This window comes from Microcaecilia unicolor, chromosome 3 (genome assembly GCF_901765095.1).
Source record: "Microcaecilia unicolor chromosome 3, aMicUni1.1, whole genome shotgun sequence".
NCBI classification, from domain to species: Eukaryota; Metazoa; Chordata; class Amphibia; order Gymnophiona; family Siphonopidae; genus Microcaecilia; species Microcaecilia unicolor.
Window position 1 is genome coordinate 396,532,047 of NC_044033.1, and position 19,291 is coordinate 396,551,337.

Genomic DNA, 19,291 nt, shown 5'->3' on the forward strand with positions numbered 1-19,291 from the left:
CCCTCCTGGATAATTTGGCAGAGTTCTTGAAACAATTTCGGCTCATCTTTGAGGAACCCAGGAAGCCCTCCTCGGCGGCGACTCAGCTGTTGAATTTACATCAGGGGCGACTCTCTCTGGGTGAGTACGCCATCCAGTTTCGGACCTTGGCCGCGGAGCTAGGTTGGGATAACCCAAGCCTGACTGCGGTATTTTGGCATGGGGTCTCGGCCAACATTAAGGACGAACTCACAGGCCGGGAGCTGCCCTCAGATCTGAATGACCTCATCCGTCTCTGCATCCAGGTGGACATCCGGTTCAGGGAGCGGGCCTGTGAACGTCGCGCTGGTCAGCAGGTGGCAGGGGCTAACTCGAGGAGCTCGCACAAGAGCCCTACTTCCCCGTCGCTGGGTGTGCCCGATGGGTCTGAACCTATGCAGGTTGACCGGGCGGCCCAGGAGAGACAGCGGAGACGCTCTAAGGGGCTGTGCCTGCATTGTGGAGTGAAGGGGCACTTTATCCGTGAGTGCCCGAAGAGAAAGAAGTCGGGAAACCAGCAGCCCTGATGCCGGCTAGGGAGACCGGGTCAGGGCCAAAGTCCTTCTCCCCTTGGATGCAGGTTTTGGAGCCAGTTCTACTGGCGATTAAGGATACCCCTTGTTTTGAGGCGCTAGTTGACTCGGGGGCGGGAGGCAACTTTATCAGCGCGGACCTGGTGCGGGTTCATCAAATTCCTACGATGGAGTTACCTCAGTCCATCACTGTCTCAGCGGCTTGGGGACGGGTTCGGGGAGTTCTCCGCTCCAGAACCGTGCCTATGACCATACGGGTAGGAGTCTTACACAAAGAAATTATCTCCTTCTACGTCCTTCCGTCGGCCACTGAGGCCATAATCCTGGGATTACCCTGGCTTCGCCTGCATAACCCGTGCATTGATTGGGCCCGGGGTGAATTGACGGCGTGGGGCCCGGGCTGCCAGAAGGTCTGTTTGGATAAGGTCTCGCCAGCCCCAGTGACGCTTCCCTTGGATCGAGCCAATGTTATGTTACCGGGGCCCTACAGATCCTTTGGAGATGTTTTTTCCAAACAGCAAGCAGAGATTCTGCCTCCTCATCGCTCTTATGACTGTGCCATAGAGCTACTACCTGGCACTGAACCTCCCCGTGGCCGCGTATACCCCCTATCCCGGCCAGAGACGGAAGCCATGTCCCAGTATATTCGAGAGAACCTAGCTCGAGGCTTCATCCGGCCCTCTAAATCACCCGCGGGGGCTGGATTCTTCTTCGTGGAGAAGAAGGATGGGGGGTTGCGCCCCTGTATTGACTACAGGGGACTCAATGCCATCACGCGGAAGGACAAATACCCCCTTCCCTTGATTTCTGAGATGTTTGACCGCCTCCAGGGGGCCCAGATCTTCTCCAAGCTCGATCTCAGGGGGGCCTACAACCTTGTGCGGATCAAGGAGGGGGATGAGTGGAAGACGGCGTTTAACACCCGCGACGGGCATTACGAATATCTGGTAATGCCCTTTGGACTTGCTAATGCTCCAGCCGTCTTCCAAGCCTTCATGAATGACATCTTCAGGGATCTCCTGTATAAGTTTGTGATGGTCTACTTGGACGATATTTTGATTTTTTCAAGGGCTGAGGAAGAGCACCAGGAGCACCTGAAGACCGTATTGCAGCGGTTGAGGGAGAACCACCTCTATGTGAAATTGGAAAAATGTGAATTCCATCGCTCCGAACTGCTCTTCCTGGGGTACATCATTTCTAACCACGGGCTGCGTATGGACCCCAGTAAGCTGACAGCCATCCTGCACTGGCAGCAACCTACGGGGCGTAAGGCTCTACAGCGCTTCTTAGGTTTTGCAAACTACTATAGGCAGTTTATTTGGAATTACTCGTCCCTGACTGCCCCTCTTACTGCCTTGACTAAGAAGAACGCTGACGCTCGCAACTGGTCGCCTGAGGCGTGTCAAGCCTTTGAGAATCTGAAACAGGCATTTGTTGGAGCTCCAGTGTTGCGCCATCCCAACCCGACAAATAAATTTTTCGTGGAAGTGGATGCATCATCGGTTGGCGTAGGAGCAGTGCTGTCCCAGGCCCACCCCAGTGGGAAACTTCTCCCATGTGCATTCTTCTCTAAAAAGTATACCCCGGCCGAGAAGAATTATGCCATCGGGGATCAGGAGCTATTAGCCATTAAATTGGCCCTGGAAGAATGGCGTCATCTGCTGGAAGGGGCGCAGGAGCCCTTCACGGTGTTCATGGACCATAAAAACCTGACTTATTTACGGGAAGCGAGAAGGCTGAATCCTCGCCAGGCCCGGTGGGCACTATTCTTCTCCCGCTTTGATTTCATTCTGACCTATCGTCCAGCGGAGAAGAACATCAAGGCAGATGCCCTCTCCAGGTCCATGGAGGCTGACCTGGAGGAAGAACCCCTGCAGTATGTAATTAAACCTGATGTCATTGTGCCCGCGATGACGCTAGCAGTACCTGCAGGTATGACCTTTGTGCCACCCCGGCTGAGAGAAAAGACACTCCAATGGGGGCATGCCTCTCGAATGGCAGGACATCCCGGGATCCTGGGAACCAAGCGGTTCATCTCCCAGCAGTATTGGTGGCCTTCACTTGATCGGGATGTGCAGGAGTTTGTGGCTGCATGTCCTGAGTGCGCCCAGCATAAGGCTGACCGTCGGAGACCCCAGGGGTTGCTGATGCCTTTACCGGTACCGGAGAGACCGTGGACCCACATTGCCATGGACTTTGTTACGGATCTGCCTAACTCTGAAGGGCACACAGTTGTCTTGGTAGTGGTGGACCGGTTTTCTAAAATGGCCCACTTCATACCGATGCCTACCCTTCCTTCGGCAGTGAAGCTGGCACAGTATTTCATCAGCTCTATTTTTCGTCTCCATGGTCTGCCAGAATCTATTACCTCTGATTGAGGAGTACAGTTTGTCTCAAAGTTCTGGAGAGCCCTGAATCGGGCCCTTGAAGTAAAGCTGAACTTTTCGTCGGGATATCACCCACAATCCAATGGCCAAACAGAACGAGTGAACCAATGCTTGAAGCAGTTCCTACGGATGTATGTCAATGAGCACCACAACAACTGGAGTCAGCTGCTGCCTTGGGCAGAATTCGCTCATAACAACCGAGTGAGCTCGGCCACGGGCGCTTCGCCCTTTTACATCGTATATGGACGACACCCGCGGATACCAGCCCCCTTGAAAACCAACTTGGATGTCCCGGCAGCGGCCGATGCGGTGACCTCGCTCCAAGCAATTTGGTCATCAGTTCAGAAAGCGCTGCGAGTGACCTCCGCTCGTATGAAACGCCAAGCGGATCGGTCTCGCAGAGTGGAACCGCACTTCCAGCCTGGCGACTTGGTGTGGTTGTCCACGCGTAATCTTCGTCTGAAGATTCCCTCCTCCCGCTTTGCACCTCGATTTGTGGGCCCGTATCCCATTGTGAGGCAAGTGAATCGGGTCTGTTATCAGCTAAAGTTACCACCTACATTACATAACACCTTTCATGTGTCCTTGCTGAAGCCTGTGGTTCTGAGAAAAGGGGCTTTGCCCGCGTTGCCTGCTAGTCCAGCCATCTCAGCCTCCCAGGGGGAATACGAAGTCCGGGATGTCATGGATGCAAGGCGCTTCCGGGGACATCTCCAGTATCTCATTGCGTGGAAGGGATATGGATCGGCAGACAACTCCTGGGAGGACGCTACTCATGTCCACGCGCCAGTCCTAGTCAGACGGTTCCATCGCCTTTTCCCTCACAAACCTAAACCTCGTAGACGGGGTAGGGGGGGCCCTTGAAAGGGGGGTGATGTTATGATTCTGCCGGTTTGGCTGCGGGGGAGGGGGGACGTCTCTTCTGATTGGCTGCCAGGGGTTGTGCTGACGTCAGGGGATAGTACTTTAGCCTGCAGCTGAAGAGTTTCTTTGCTTTTGCGTTACTTATTTGGTGGTAACAGGAAAGCCTGATAGGTTTCTCTCAGAACGTGCTCTAGGTTCTGACAGGGATCTGTGTTGATTTAGAGTATTCTTTTCCTTCCCTCTGGGTTAGCTGCTGCTGTGTGTGTGTGTGTACGTAGCTCTGTAATCAGGGTCAGCTGCTCGTTTGTTTAGTGGGGCTCTGGGCTGAGTGAGAGCGTTCTCCTTTGTTTGTTTGTTTTAAGGATTTCTCTTCCCAGTGTCCCGGCCTGCTGGCTCCGTAAGTTTAACCCTTTGTGTACTGTGTGTATTGTATTCCTGCCTCTGCCAGTGTGTTTGTTTGGATGGGCCCCACTCCCCACTCCCTCTCGGGAGGGGAAGCGTTCTCTCTGGTTGTTTGTTGATTGATGGCACTCTCTCTCTGCTGGCTCTACAAGCTTAACCCTTTGTGTTCTGGGTGCCTCTGTCTACAGTGGGGTGAGGCAAAGGCTTTCTGCCTTCCTTTTGTGTTTGGTTCCTCTGGCTTCTGCCTGGGGCTCCTACCCTGGTGGGGGGGGGGGGGGGGGTTGCTGTGTTAGTTTCCCTGTCCTGCGCTAGTCCCCTGCGTGGGCGTGGCCCGCTCTGGTCCTTTGTTTCCCCCTCTGCCCTATTGCTGGTGTTCAGCGCGTGTCTGGCCTCTTGGGGCCCTCTGGGTTCTTTCACCCCTCCCTGTGTGTGATTGGGTTCCAGTTCAGCCGTGAGGCTCGCACGAGTGGCTCTGTCTGCGTGGGTTCCGGTTCGGCCGCGAGGCCCGCCTGTATGCCTATTTCCCTTCTTCCTGAGGGACTGTGGGGAGGGGTAGCTTAGGGGGTATTGTGTAGCTGGGGTGTGCGGTGGAGGGTCGGTCTCCCCTTGGCCTGGGTCGGCGCCCTGCTGGCCTCGGCCAGGGCCCAAGGGCTCACGACCAACCCAACGGATTACACTTGCTTATCATTGTAGCTGCAGTAATTGATGGGGCTGGGTGCTTTACAAAAAGGGACCTTCTGCTTTTTGGGCAGATGCATACTGGATTATGGGAGCCAACTTTTCAAAACGTTTGAGGGTGCTAAACCCAACAGAAATTCCCTCTCCCTGGACACAGTCAAGGAATTTGTTCAATATTGGGGGTGCTCAAGCACCCACAGAGCTGGGCTCCTATGTACTGGATTTGTTTCAGAGAGCACCAGAGATTATAACCGGTGATGTCACTGGTGGAATTCAGTTTTCTATACCTCCATCTGCTAGTGGGAAAGGATAATGCCCGCTAGTTCAGAACAGTGACGCTGACTAAAGAAAATTATCAAGACAGACATAATTTCTCTGTCCCTTCCCTCCTCATCCCTCCAACCCCATGAGACTTTCATTTAGCCCACCCAACCAAGAAAAAGAAAAAAATATTTATCCTTTAGAGTTTCAGAAAGTCCTCAAAAGCATTTCAGGGACAGTTCTGCAAAAATGCAGACCATATTTTTTTGCCACTTCCTAATAGTACACTTTGGACTCTTGTTGTGAGACGCTCCATTTCACAAACATAGTGCAGTTTGTTCAATCATTTAACAATGGATAGAGGATCTGTAGACTTCCAACTTTGAGCTATAATAAGTTTAGCCACATTCATGTTGTCGCATAACAAGCATGCTTAGGCAAGAATAGATCAGCAATGCTTTGATTTAACAGAAATATTCTTTTTATTTTATTTTATTTTTTTAAATTCTTTCCAATCCAGCCGAAGTTGGAAAGAATTATATGAAAATGGTTAAGAAATATCTGTGGGAGTGGGGGGGAGGGGGGGTGCAAAATAACTGCCTTCCCCCTATAACCTACATATATACCCACATACATTCACAGACTTACAAGCAACACACATACACAGTTAAACAAACATCTACTCCATATCCACGGGCAGCACAGACATACATCCACCCACACACAGTGAGTCGGAAAGAATTCATGAACCCTGTTCCTCATGCTTTCCCCACTTGTTGAATCACCAGGTACTTGTGACCTAGACAGGATGCTGGGCTTGATGGATCTTGGTGTGACCCTAAGTGGCTTTTATGATCATAAAATACTTTTATATTGAAACTGGTGTGATTCACTACAGCTGTTTCATTCTTGTGCACTCTTCCACCTTAGATTTCCTTGGAGTTTCGGAGTCTTGCAAAGAATTATCAGGATGTCATTACTGATATATGCCACAAGATGGGTGTAGGAATGGCTGAGTTTTTGGAAAAGAAGGTGGAAACCTTGCAGGAGTGGGACAAGGTAAGACTAGTAGCGAACAAGTATTGATTAACGGGGATATAAATGGGAATGATAATAGACCTTAATATGCCCAGGAAACTGATCAGATTAGTGCACTGACAGAAACCTGGCCTTTGTAGTTTCATTTCTGAGGTGAAGAAAGAACAACCAATGCAGCACTCAGAATTTAGAAAAATATACTTTGCAGTTTGTTACAGACTGAACTGGTGATTTATCTGCAATTTAAAATGCTTTTAGAATGCATACCAAATTTATAGGATTTAGTTAATTTTTAATACATGGTGTGTGGCTTTGTAGCAGTTTGACTTGTGCTTGGAATAAACCTGTTCATCCTTTTAATTGCATTAATTTTGTGCGTTTTTTTATCCACTTGTTAGTTACCCAGCCTTCTAAAGGACAGGGCCGCCGAGAGGGGGGGGGACAGGGGGGACAAAATTCCCGGGGCCCGGTGCCGCATTCCCACCCGCCACCGGGCCCCTTCCACCCGAACCCCCAACAGCAGAAGTGCTGTCTTCTGACTCCGGCGTGCGTGGCCCACACAGATGCGCTCCTCTCAGCTGATCTTCGCTGTACTGTGCAGGGCTTCAGTGCGTCTGACCGGAGTCTCAGAAGACAGCACTTCTGCTGACGGGGGTTTGGGTGGAAGGGGCCCGATGGCGGAGGAGGGTGGGACTGTGGCGCCGAGCCCCCCTCGGGGGGGGCGACAACAACCTGGGGGGTGGCAGTGGGGGCGGGGCCTGGGTACGGGGCTGGGGGCCCGGGGGTGGCCTTGTCCCAGGCCTGGCCCAGTCTCTCGGCGGCCCTGCTAAAGGACCCAGTAATGAACAAAGAAAATATGCATATCGAATAATAAAACAATTAAGGACAACATAGAAAAAAAAACACCACTAAACCTAAACATCTAACCAAGGGCCTCACCACTTAACATAAACAAGAACTTGAAAAACATTAACTTTAAAATTCATGATAAAATAATCTGACAATAATTTAAAAATAAAATCTGCAATCATTAATTGCTCTTAATTTACAAATGGCAAACGGCCTTCTGTGGGTGCCCCATTGTTTTTCCATAATATTCAGGATACACCATCCCATTTGTTTGTTCTGTCTATAAGATGTCTGATACTACGCAGAAGTTAAACCTATTAGGCAACTAGGGTTGAAAGGAAGATGAAATGTAATAATACCAGAGATTTAAAAAAAAAAAAAAACTGCTTCAAAATTAAGAAAAAATAACTTAATACTTACAGCTGTGGCAAAATAAGATGTTTTATGTGCACAGTGAAGAAGTGTTCTGCAGTTGGACTCTTTCTCCAGAGAGAATCTGTTTCCATTAATTTCTGTAATTTCAGACAGGCTTAGAATGTTATGCTGCCAAGCATCACTGAATTCTTCTGTAAAATAGTTTCTCCGAGGACAAGCAGGCTGCTTGTTCTCACGACTGGGTTGACGTCCACGGCAGCCCCCACCAACCGGAAGAAAACTTCGCGGGCGGTCCCGCACGCAGGGCACGCCCACCGCGCATGCGTGGCCGTCTTCCCGCCTGTGCGCGACCGTTCCCGCTCAGTTTTTTTCTATTCCGCGCTGGAGAGAGACGTGTTCCGGCTCTCTCTTAGCCCCGGGAACCGCGTTTTTTTCTACTTTTTGAGTACGCGTTCGCGTGTTATTTCTTTGAAAAAAAAAAGCGAAAAAGTTTTCCTCGTCGTTTTTAGCCGCGAGGGCGTGTCGTCGTTTCTTCTTTTTCGGGAGTGCTTTTCACCGTCACCATCGACGATTTTGACTTCACCGATTTTTCCGTCGATGTCCTCGAAGGTCCCGAGCGGATTCAAAAAGTGTGGTCGGTGCGGCTGGCAGATCTCGCAGACCGATACTCACGCTTGGTGTCTCCAATGCCTCGGCCCGGAGCATAATTCCAAGACGTGCACCTTGTGTCTCAGCTTAAGAAAGCGGACACAGGTGGCGAGGCAAGTTCTGCGGGACCGTCTTTTTAGAACTTGCGCCGGCCCTTCGATGTCGACCTCTAAGGCATCGGTGTCGACGGCCGGGTCTCGGTACCGATGTCGACGAAGTCGGCGCCGACTCTGGCATCGACCCCAGGAGTACAGGTACCTTTGGCCCGCCAGCCTGCTGGTGACGGCGGGGGTGAGCGGCCGCGTGGGCAGTCTGCCCCGGCCACTCCCTCTGCTCAGGGCCATTGGAACCGAACCCTGTCGGATCCGATACCTCGAGGCTGGGGGGGTTCTACCTCCTCCTCCTCCTCTCTTCCGCCGAGCGCCGATGACGGGCATCGCAAGAAAGCCAAGAAGCACCGTCATCGGTCACCCACGGCGCACGGGACTGCCAGCTCCGGTACATCGAGGGATGACTCGACGCCCAGGAAGCGGCAGTGCCAGGAGGAGCGTTCCCCCTCAGTCGAAGAGGTGTCACTGCGTGAGTCCGCGGATACCTCGGTACCGTCTCCTGGACCCGAGCAGCTTCCGGCACCGGCACCCACACCGGCCCCTCTGCCTTTCCTGACAGCGGGCCTTGACGAGTGCCTCCGAGCCATCCTTCCCGGGATCCTGGAAGGGCTGATGCGCCAGGCTCTGCCGGCACCGGGGGTGCTTGCGCCCCCGGCGCCGTTGATGGAGGCGCCGGTGGGCTCTGGCCCGATGCTGAGGCCTCCGACACCGCTTGCGGCGCCGGTGTCGACCGCCACGCAGGTGGAGTTGAAGTCGATGGAGGGAGCTTCGTCCCTGCCGGCGTGAGAGTTCACTGCTCGACGCCATCATCGAGGACGTGGTTCCTCGCAGTCGAGACTGGCCCGGTTGAGGTCTGAGCTGAGAGAGCTCATGTCCGACACCGAGGAGGAGGCCTTGTGGGGGGAGGAGGAGGACCCCAGATATTTCTCCTCAGAGGAGTCTGTGGGCCTTCCCTCCGACCCCACTCCTTCACCGGAGAGGAAGCTCTCGCCTCCTGAGAGCCTCTCCTTTGCCTCTTTTGTCAGGGATATGTCCATCAGCATTCCCTTTCCCGTGGTTACTGTGGATGAGCCGAGGGCGGAGATGCTCGAAGTCCTCGACTATCCATCACCACCTAGAGAGTCTTCCACAGTGCCGTTGCACAATGTCCTTAAGGAGACACTGCTTCGGAACTGGTTGAAGCCACTATCTAATCCCACCATCCCCAAGAAAGCGGAGTCCCAATACAGGATCTACTCTGACCCAGAGTTGATGCGGCCTCATGACTCGGCGGTCGTGGACTCTGCTCTCAAAAGGGCACGGAGTTCGAGAGATACCGCCTCGGCACCCCCTGAGCGGGAGTCTCGCACTCTGGACTCGTTTGGGAGGAAGGCCTACCAATCTTCCATGCTCGTGACCCGCATCCAATCATACCAGCTCTACACGAGCATCCACATGCGGAACAATGTGCGGCAACTGGCGGACCTGGTCGACAAGCTCCCTCCAGAGAGCAGTCCAGGCCTTTTCAGGAGGTGGTCAGGCAGCTGAAGGCGTGCAGAAAGTTCCTGTCCAGGGGTATCTATGACACCTGTGATGTGGCATCTCGAGTGATGCGCAGACTCTCATGGCTGCGTGCCTCTGACCTGGACAACCGCACCCAGCAGCGGCTGGCGGATGTCCCTTGCCGGGGGGATAACATTTTCAGCGAGAAGGTCGAGCAGTTGGTGGACCAACTACACCAGCGGGAAACCGCTCTCGACAAGCTCTCCCACCGGGCGCCTTCAGCATCCACCTCTGCAGGTGGATGTTTTTCCCGTGCCCGGCAGGCTGCACCCTACGCTTACAGCAAGCGTAGGTACACCCAGCTGGCCCGAAGGCCTCCTCAGGCACAGGGACAGTCCCGGCGCGCTTGTTCCCGTCAACAGCGTGCGCCTAAGCAGCCCCCCTGCGCCTCCACAGCAAAAGCAGGGCACGGGCTTTTGACTGGATCCATGGGAACATAGCCGCCATCAAAGTGTCCGTGCCGGACGGCCTGCCGGTCGTGGGGAGGTTGAAACTTTTTCACCAAAGGTGGCCTCTCGTAACCTCCGACCAGTGGGTTCTCCAAATAGTGCGGTGCGGATACACCCTGAATTTGGTCTCCCCTCCACCAAATTGTCCACTGGGAGCCCAGTCCTTCAGCTCCCGTCACAAGCGGGTACTTGCAGAGGAACTCTCCGCCCTTCTCAGCGCCAATGCGGTTGAGCCCGTGCCACCCAGGCAGGAAGGGCAGGGATTCTATTCCAGGTGCTTCCTTGTGGAAAAGAAAACAGGGGGGATGCGCCCCATCCTAGACCTGAGAGGCCTGAACAAATATCTGGTCCGGGAAAAGTTCAGGATGCTTTCCTTGGGCACCCTTCTACCCATGATTCAGAAAGACGATTGGCTATGTTCCCTGGATTTAAAGGACGCTTACACTCACATCCCGATACTGCCAGCCCACAGACAGTATCTCCGATTCCGTCTGGGGACACGTCACTTTCAGTTTTGTGTGCTGCCCTTTGGGCTCGCCTCTGCACCATGGGTGTTCACGAAGTATCTTGTGGTGGTTGCGGCGTATCTATGCAAGCTGGGGGTGCACGTGTTCCCTTATCTCGACGATTGGCTGGTGAAGAGCACCTCAGAGGCAGGAGCGCTTCGGTCCATGCAGTGCACTATTCAACTTCTGGAGCTGCTAGGGTTTGTGATAAATTACCCGAAGTCCCATCTTCAGCCAGTCCAATCTCTGGAATTCATAGGAGCTCTGCTGAATTCCCAGACGGCTCAGGCCTTTCTTCCCGAGGCGAGGGCTCAGAATCTCCTGTCCCTCGCTTCCCAGACCAGAGCGTCTCAGCATATCACAGCTCGGCAGATGTTGAGACTCCTGGGCCATATGGCCTCCACGGTCCATGTGACTCCCATGGCTCGTCTTCACATGAGATCTGCTCAATGGACCCTAGCTTCCCAGTGGTGCCAAGCCACCGGGAATCTAGAAGATGTCATCCACCTGTCCGTCAGTTGCCGCAATTCGCTGCACTGGTGGACAATTCGGACCAATTTGACCCTGGGACGTCCATTCCAAATTCCGCAGCCCACAAAAATGCTGATGACGGATGCATCTCGCCTGGGGTGGGGATCTCATGTCGATGGGCTCCACACCCAGGGGGTGTGGTCCCCCCAAGAACAAGATCTTCAGTTCAATCTCCTGGAGCTCCGAGCGGTCTGGAACGCACTGAAGGCCTTCAGGGATCGGCTGTCCTACCAAATCATCCAAATTCGGACAGACAATCAGGTTGCAATGTATTACATCAACAAGCAAGGGGGCACCGGATCTCGCCCCCTGTGCCAGGAAGCCATCAGGATGTGGCGTTGGGCCTGCCAGTTTGGCATGCTTCTCCAAGCCACATACCTGGCAGGCGTAAACAACAGTCTGGCCGACAGGATGAGCAGAGTCATGCAACCGCACGAGTGGTCGCTCCATTCCAGAGTGGTACGCAAGATCTTCCGAGAGTGGGGCACCCCCTCGGTGGACCTTTTCGCCTCTGACCAACCACAAGCTGCCTCTGTTCTGTTCCAGACTACAGGCACACGGCAGACTGGCATCGGATGCCTTTCTCCTCCATTGGGGGAACGGCCTCCTGTATGCTTATCCTCCCATACCTTTGGTGGGGAAGACCTTGCTGAAGCTCAAGCAAGACCACGGCACCATGATTCTGATAGCGCCTTTTTGGCCCCATCAGATCTGGTTCCCTCTACTTCTGGAGTTGTCCTCCGAAGAGCCGTGGAGATTGGAGTGTTTTCCGACTCTCATTTCGCAGAACGATGGAGCGCTTCTGCACCCCAACCTTCAGTCTCTGCCTCTCACGGCCTGGATGTTGAGGGCGTAGATTTTGCTTCGTTGGGTCTGTCTGAGGGTGTCTCCCGTGTCTTGCTTGCCTCTAGAAAGGATTCCACTAAGAAGAGTTACTTTTTCAAGTGATGAGGTTTGTCGTTTGGTGTGAGAGCAAGGCGCTAGAACCTCGTTCTTGTCCTGCACAGAACCTGCTTGAATACTTTCTGCACTTATCAGAGTCTGGTCTCAAGACCAACTCAGTAAGGAATCACCTTAGTGCGATTAGTGCTTACCATTATCGTGTAGAGGGTAAAGCCATCTCTGGAGAGCCTTTAGTCGTTCGATTCATGAGAGGCTTGCTTTTGTCAAGGCCCCCTGTCAAGCCTCCTGCAGTGTCATGGGATCTCAGTGTCGTCCTCACCCAGCTGATGAAGCCTCCTTTTGAGCCACTGAATTCTTGCCATCTGAAGTACTTGACCTGGAAGGTCATTTTCTTGGTGGCAGTTACTTCAGCTCGTAGAGTAAGTGAGCTTCAAGCCCTCTTAGCTCATGCTCCTTATACCAAATTTCATCATAACAGAGTAGTACTCCGCACTCACCCTAAGTTCCTGCCAAAGTTGGTGTGTGAGTTCCATCTTACCAGTCAATTGTCTTGCCAACATTTTTTCCCAGACCGCATACCCGCCCTGCTGAACGTCAGTTGCACACATTGGACTGCAAGCGAGCGTTGGCCTTCTATCTGGAGCGGACACAGCCCTACAGACAGTCCGCCCAATTGTTTATTTCTTTCGACCCCAATAGGAAGGGGGTCGCTGTCGGGAAACGCACCATTTCCAATTGGCTAGCAGATTGTATTTCCTTCACTTTCGCCCAGGATGGGCTGACTCTTGAGGGTCATGTCACGGCTCATAGTGTTAAAGCCATGGCAGCGTCAGTGGCCCACTTGAAGTCAGCAAGGCTGCGACGTGGTCATCTGTCCACACATTCACATCACATTACTTCCTCCAGCAGGATACCCGACGCGACAGTTGGTTCAGGCAGTCGGTGCTGCAGAATCTGTTTGGGGTTTGAATCCAGCTCCACCCTCCAGGACCCGATTTTATTCTGTTCAGGCTGCACTCTGTTAGTTGTTCTTCGTAGGTCAATTTCTGTTATGCCCTCGCCGTTGCGAGGTTCAATTGACCTTGGTTCTTGTTTTGAGTGAGCCTGAGAGCTAGGGATACCCCAGTCGCGCTTTGTTTTGTTGTTGTGCGCGTTCGCGCCTTTTTTCGTTTACGAAAAAAAGACGTTTCCCTCGTTCTTTAGTCGCAGGGTCGCCTCGTCGTGGCCTTGTGGCCGCGCGGTCGCTTCTTTTCTTTCTTCTGGTGTGCTTTTCACCGCCACCATCGACGATTTTTATTTCGCCGACGCGATTTTTCCGTCTATGTCCTCGAAGGTCCCGAGCGGATTCAAAAAGTGTGGTCATTGCGGCCGGCAGATCTCACAGACCGATACTCACGCTTGGTGCCTTCAGTGGATTCCAATTCAAGTGGATCACCAATGATTTCTGAGGTTCTATGTGTTGGAAGTGTTTGTCTAATTCCAATTTCAGTTTGGTTACTTCCCCCACAACCTTTTCAAAGATTTTAGTAGTGTTTAGTAGTGCTTTTCTTTGTATGGAGAGTATTAGTTCATCCATACCTGGACAACTGACTGATTTGAGCCAACTCATAGGGCAAGGTCAGGATGGCCTTAACCTGAGCAGTTCTGGAGCATCTAGTCTGGGTGATCAATTACACTAAGAATGGTCTGTACTTAGGGGTTCATTTCAATACCCAAGTAGGCAAGGTATTCCTGACCCAAGACTGGTCACAGAGGTTTCTAAGGGCCTGAGACTGCCTTCAGTTATTGGTCAGTATGGCAGCAACCTTGGAAGTGGTACCATGGGTGAGAGCCCACACGCATCCTTTACAGTGGTCCCCATGGTCTCAGGAGTATGACAGTCATCTGGAGCTGCAGCTAGAATTTTGGCTTTCCATGGCAGCCTATACAGAACAGAAGAAAAGGGCGTTCTCAGACAATATTCAAGGAACACAGAGCCAACAAGTTGCCACAGAAATAGCCCTGATGTTCCAATGAGTGGAAAAGCATCTGGTGGCCATCTTGGCAGCTCACATCACGAGCACTCTAAAGGGCAGACAAACTTTCTCAGTTGAACACCCTGGATTCCAGAGAGTGGGAAGTGGGTTGGCTGGGCCTTCCAGCTCCTGGTGGATCACTGGGACTTGCCAGTGTTCAGTGTCAAGGCATCTTGGCATAACACCAAGCCCTCAGATTCTAAAGTTGGAGAGGAGAGTAGGGATTTCTGAAGATTGATACAATTCTTCAAAGCTGGCCAATGAAACAACCAATCTGTGTGTTTCCTCCAAGGCTATTAATCTTCAGGTCTTGCGCAGGATTGCAAAACCATCCCTTTCTGCCTATCCTGGTGGCACCAGACTGGCTCAAGCATCCCTGCTACACAAATATCAGAAAGGTTTTGGTGGAGGGAGTGGCTGCAGTTTCCCTGGAGAGCCAGACTCTTGGAAGACTCTGATTACTTCTCTGTTACAGCCTGGCCATTGACTGACGCAAGTTAGTATAGAAAGGTTATTTAGTGAGGAGTCAGCCTGAAAAGTATTCGAATCTTGGTTATAGCAAGTAGGGGACAGTTGCTCAGAGAACTGATATTGTAGCCTTTCTGCATATGAAGGGTTTGAGGAGGGGCTTGTCTTCAATTCTATGAAGATACAAGTTGTGGAGTTAATTTGCTACCAGGGTCTAGTTCAGGGATACTTGTTGGCAGTGCTCTCAGGTGTCCTGGTTTCTCAAGTGGGTTAAGCAGCTATGTCCTGTGAGAACAAGAGTCTCCTAGTGAGACATGGTGTTGGTGCTTAAGGCATTGGCAAGCTTACCATTTGAACCTTTATGGAAGATGTCTCTGAAGGACCTGTTCTTGAAGGCGGTCTTCCTGGCGGTGATATTTTCTGCATGTGGAGTGTCAGAATTACAACCTGTATCTTGGAGAGACTCATAGCTCCCCCCCCCCCCCCAAGATCTCAGTTACATACTGTACCGGCTTTCCTGTCTAAGGTGATTTGTCACTTTTCAAGTGAATCAGGAAGTGTCTTCAGTCTTCTCCAGAAGATAGAGAAGGCCATAGGGTATTTCATCCGCTGAATGTGCACAGATGCTTGAGCCATTATCTGCAGGTGACAACATCTTTCAGACGTTGGACCATCCTGTTTGTTCTACATAGTTGACATTGCAAATGTTATACCATGCCATACTTTGTGTTGTTAGTTGAATATTTTTGCTGCTGTAACTGCCTATTGCTCATGTTTGATCTAGTCTTACTGTCCAGCACCTTGAGTGAATCCCTTCAAAATCCTAATAAATAGTGGACCTGGAAGGCAACCTTCAGCTTCAAAGTCTCCTAGATCAAGGAATCAATTGGATCAACACATTTGCTGCGGAAGAAAGGAGACAGTGCATTTGGGTGCATGGTCCTAGAGGAGATATTGGCATCCCACTGTTCTAGTGAAAGGAAAAAGGAAGGTTACATTTGCTTATACCTGATAATTTTGTGTCTTTGTCCTGCTAGACCAGTCCAGGTCCTTCAAGTCATAGCAAAGCTGTCCTAGCTTTTCACTGTACTGTAATTCAGATTCTTCGAATGTGATGGAGAGCTCATGCAAAGAAAAAAACAAAGATGTCATGGCTGTTTGCTCTCCTAGTTTGAGGAGAAGTCACTTTATGTTGGGTTTTTCCTTGTGTTCGTTTATGTGGTTCTTGGTGTCAGCATCTAATCACATCTGCTTGGGCAAAAGCATACTGGAGAAGTTCAGCACCAATCCTTATAGTGGTGGTGATGTCAACAGAACTTGTGTTCTCTGGCTCCATCTTCTGGTTGTGGAGCACAACTCTCTGGTCCGGATTGGTCTAGTAGGACTCAAGGAAAGGAAATTCAGCTATAAGCAATTTTCATCTTGTTTTGCAGGTAAGCACTAATGATTCTTTGAATTAATGTAGCTGTCAGAACTTATTTGCTTTGACTGCAACAGCTTTTGCTGCCCAGGTGACCATCTACACTTGCCTAATGGTTATGCCGGCCCTGGGTACAAGCATTTACACCAGCTCTGTGGCTAGTATTAAGTGCTTGTGCCTAACTGTATATGTGCATATATACCCACTTATGTTTGTATTCTATAAAGGAAGATAGGCACCACATCCAGGCCTACCATAATAATCTCTACTATAATAAAAAGCACCTCCAACGTTCTGAAGCTGACTCCGTGGCTTCACTGATGATGGGTTCGTAAGGTTCGTCTGATTCGTGAATCTGTAACCATCTCTCTTGGCCCCGCCCCTCTGATAGGTCCGCCGCCATCGACGTCATCACGTTTTGACATCAAGGGCGGCGGACCTATTAGAGGCGTGAGGGCGGGGCCAACAGATATGGTAACAGACTGACGAATCTGACGAACCTTACAAACCCTTCACTTCAATGAAGCCACGGAGTCAGCTTCACAACGTAGCAGGTGCGTTTGGTTAAAATACACAGCTCTATTATTTTTCAACTAAACATCGCAGGGTGGCTGGAGGGTGGGTGGGAAAGAGGGAGGGCAACTACCCTGGAACTGGATGGGAGGGAGAGAGGGGGGGCAACGACCATGGAACTAGAAAGGGTGCCAGGCGGACCCTGAAACTGGACGGAGGGAGGGGGAGAGGGGTGACCCTGAAACTGGGAGGGAGGGGGAGAGGGGGTCAACGACCCTGGAACTGGGTGGGTGGGAGGGCGAACCCTGGAATTTGGAGGGGAGCGGGCGAAACCTGAAACTGGGCGGGGGGAGGGGGCCCCTGGCACACACTCTCATTCTCACACACACACACAGTCTCACTCTCTCTGTCACACACACTCACACATTCACTCTCTGTCACACACACTCACACATTCACTCTGTCTATCACACACTCACTTTCACACACACTCTGTAAAACATACACGCTCCGAGAAAAACCTTGTTAGCGCCCGTTTCATTTGAGTCCGAAACGGGCCTTTTTTCCTAGTCAATAATAAGAACTCCAATACTCCACTGCTTACTTGATAGTTTGACTGTTTTCTGATCTACTGAAGTGATTATATTCATTATGTTACACACAGTTCTTTGTATGTAATCCAATTGTTTATCTACTCTTGATTGGTGCCTGCCAAGGATATAATATTGTAAGCCACATTGAGTCTGCAAATAGGTGGGAAAATGTGGGATACAAATGCAATAAATAAATATGCACCATCTGGGCTCTATATATGGATGCATTGTTATAGAATTACCCTCTTACTGGTTAAAGTAATTCTTAGATAATGTTTTATTGTCTTATTCCTGCTTCTTTTTCCTGGTAATTGGCTATAACCTTTTGCAGTTCAGTGTGTATTCTTTTTTTTTTTTTTTTTTGAAGGTCATTAAGTCCCTAGAAATACTAGATCATAGCTTGTGGGCAGGATACTTGTACAGTTTGTAGGTGGGTATCCGGTTTGTGAGTGGAAAGTTGCCAATATAAAGGCATTGCACAGATGGTGCCTGAGTGGGACCTTCCAAGTGTTCAGTGAACAAATTGAGTTGGTTTGAGGGTGGTGCCTAAGGCATTGCATGACAGCAGTAAATATATGTCTAAATTTCCACTGGAAAAAAATATAGATCATTTACGCCTTTAGTATTTACAGCTAGCTGTTTTCTGAGGGCCAGAAATCCTGCCTTGGATTTTCTTTTGTAGGCCAGAATGACAGATATCCACTCTAAAAATTCATTTATCATCACTGTAAAGAGAAGTGGATATCACAATATCCAGCTTAATATAACGAGAAGCAGCAGAACAGTGCCATGTTTTATTTTTGATTTTGCAGTACTGCCATTATGTTGCGGGACTAGTGGGAATTGGATTGTCTCGTCTGTTTTCTGCATCAGAGCTGGAAGATCCTGTGGTTGGGCAAGATGCAGAGCTCTCAAATTCTATGGGCCTTTTCCTGCAGAAAACCAACATTATTCGTGATTACCTAGAGGATCAGCTGGAGGGGCGTGAATTCTGGCCCAGAGAGGTTAGTATCTCTTAATTTTAATGGATGCAGACCCCCCCCCCCCCCCCCAATAGAATTACATTACAATAAAAGAAAAAAACAGGGACAGCAAATACATTCAGACTTTCCTGGCTTGCATAGAGCAGGTTCAAAATGGTAGAATTATAACCTAAATTCAGTTCCCACATAAATTCCTACTGTAAGCCTGTCATAATATGAACAGACTGTATAAAACGAGGTTAGCTTGGGGAGGGAGGGGCAGATATCTCATAAATTGCCTTTTGGTTTTTGTCCTGCTAGACTAGTCCAAACCACAGAGTTATGTCACCAGCAGATCGAGCCAAATAAGCTGAAGTCTTCTAGTGACATCACTGCTATAAGGCATTGTGAAACCTGGAGCTAATCAATATTTCTCTGTCTCCAGCAGATAAAACAGGTGGGGTTTTTTTTTCTTATCAGGTCCGTTGCCCCAGGGTGCAGTCCATGACCTGTACCCCCAGTGATAGTTCCTTGCTCGTGTTGGCTCCCAGGGATCGGACCAAAGGCTTTTCCTGACTGAGACTTAGAGTCTTTCCCTCTGTGGCCCTTAGCCTCAGCCTATGGCCTCTTGCTCATATTGCTGGCTGGCAGGGGTCACACCAGGCCTTATCAGCAGGAGCATGTACTTTTTTTTTTTTCTGAGATTTTACACCCTCCCCCTATGAGTGTTCGGGGAGGGCCCTTCTGCACAGCTTTTAGGGGTAGCAGGAGTGTCAGAAGTTGAATGCTTCTGCTCAAGAGTTTAAAAAGAAAAATCAAACTTCACAAAAGGGAAAACAAAGCAGAACAGAACCATATGGGGAATCCCTGGCAAGTGTATTGGATCCAGGGAGTGAGGAGAGGGAAAGCCGGTGCTCATGTCCAGGCAAGGATACTGGGTGGAAGGTGGCACAAGGTCTTTGGGAACTGGTGAGTTAGAGCAGTAGGAGCCGGCTTCAATACCATCTGTGGTGGGAGAGCAATGTTTTTAGCAAAAGATTGCTCTGATACTTCCCCAGAGTTGATGCTGAGCAGCACACCGGGAATTGAGTTGCTTTCTGATGCAGTTGGATCAGCTGCAGCTGGCCTGATTTTGGCAAAAGCAGCAGCCATTTCCTGCGAGACTGCAAAATCCTACAAAGCCTTAAAGGACTGTCTTTATTTAGATAGGCAACAGGAGAGCCTCG

General features: G+C 50.7%; 1 protein-coding gene across 5 annotated transcripts in view; it reads left to right on the top strand.

Moving 5' to 3' along the window:
• The window catches only part of FDFT1 (farnesyl-diphosphate farnesyltransferase 1), a 123,964-nt gene that overhangs the window by 76,465 nt on the left and 28,208 nt on the right, over positions 1 to 19,291 (top strand). For all 5 annotated transcript variants that reach the window (XM_030198721.1, XM_030198722.1, XM_030198724.1 and 2 more), the window contains 2 exons: positions 6,074 to 6,202; positions 17,916 to 18,107. In XM_030198721.1, coding sequence (XP_030054581.1) covers positions 6,074 to 6,202; positions 17,916 to 18,107 — 321 coding nt within the window. The remainder of the gene's footprint in view (positions 1 to 6,073; positions 6,203 to 17,915; positions 18,108 to 19,291) is intronic.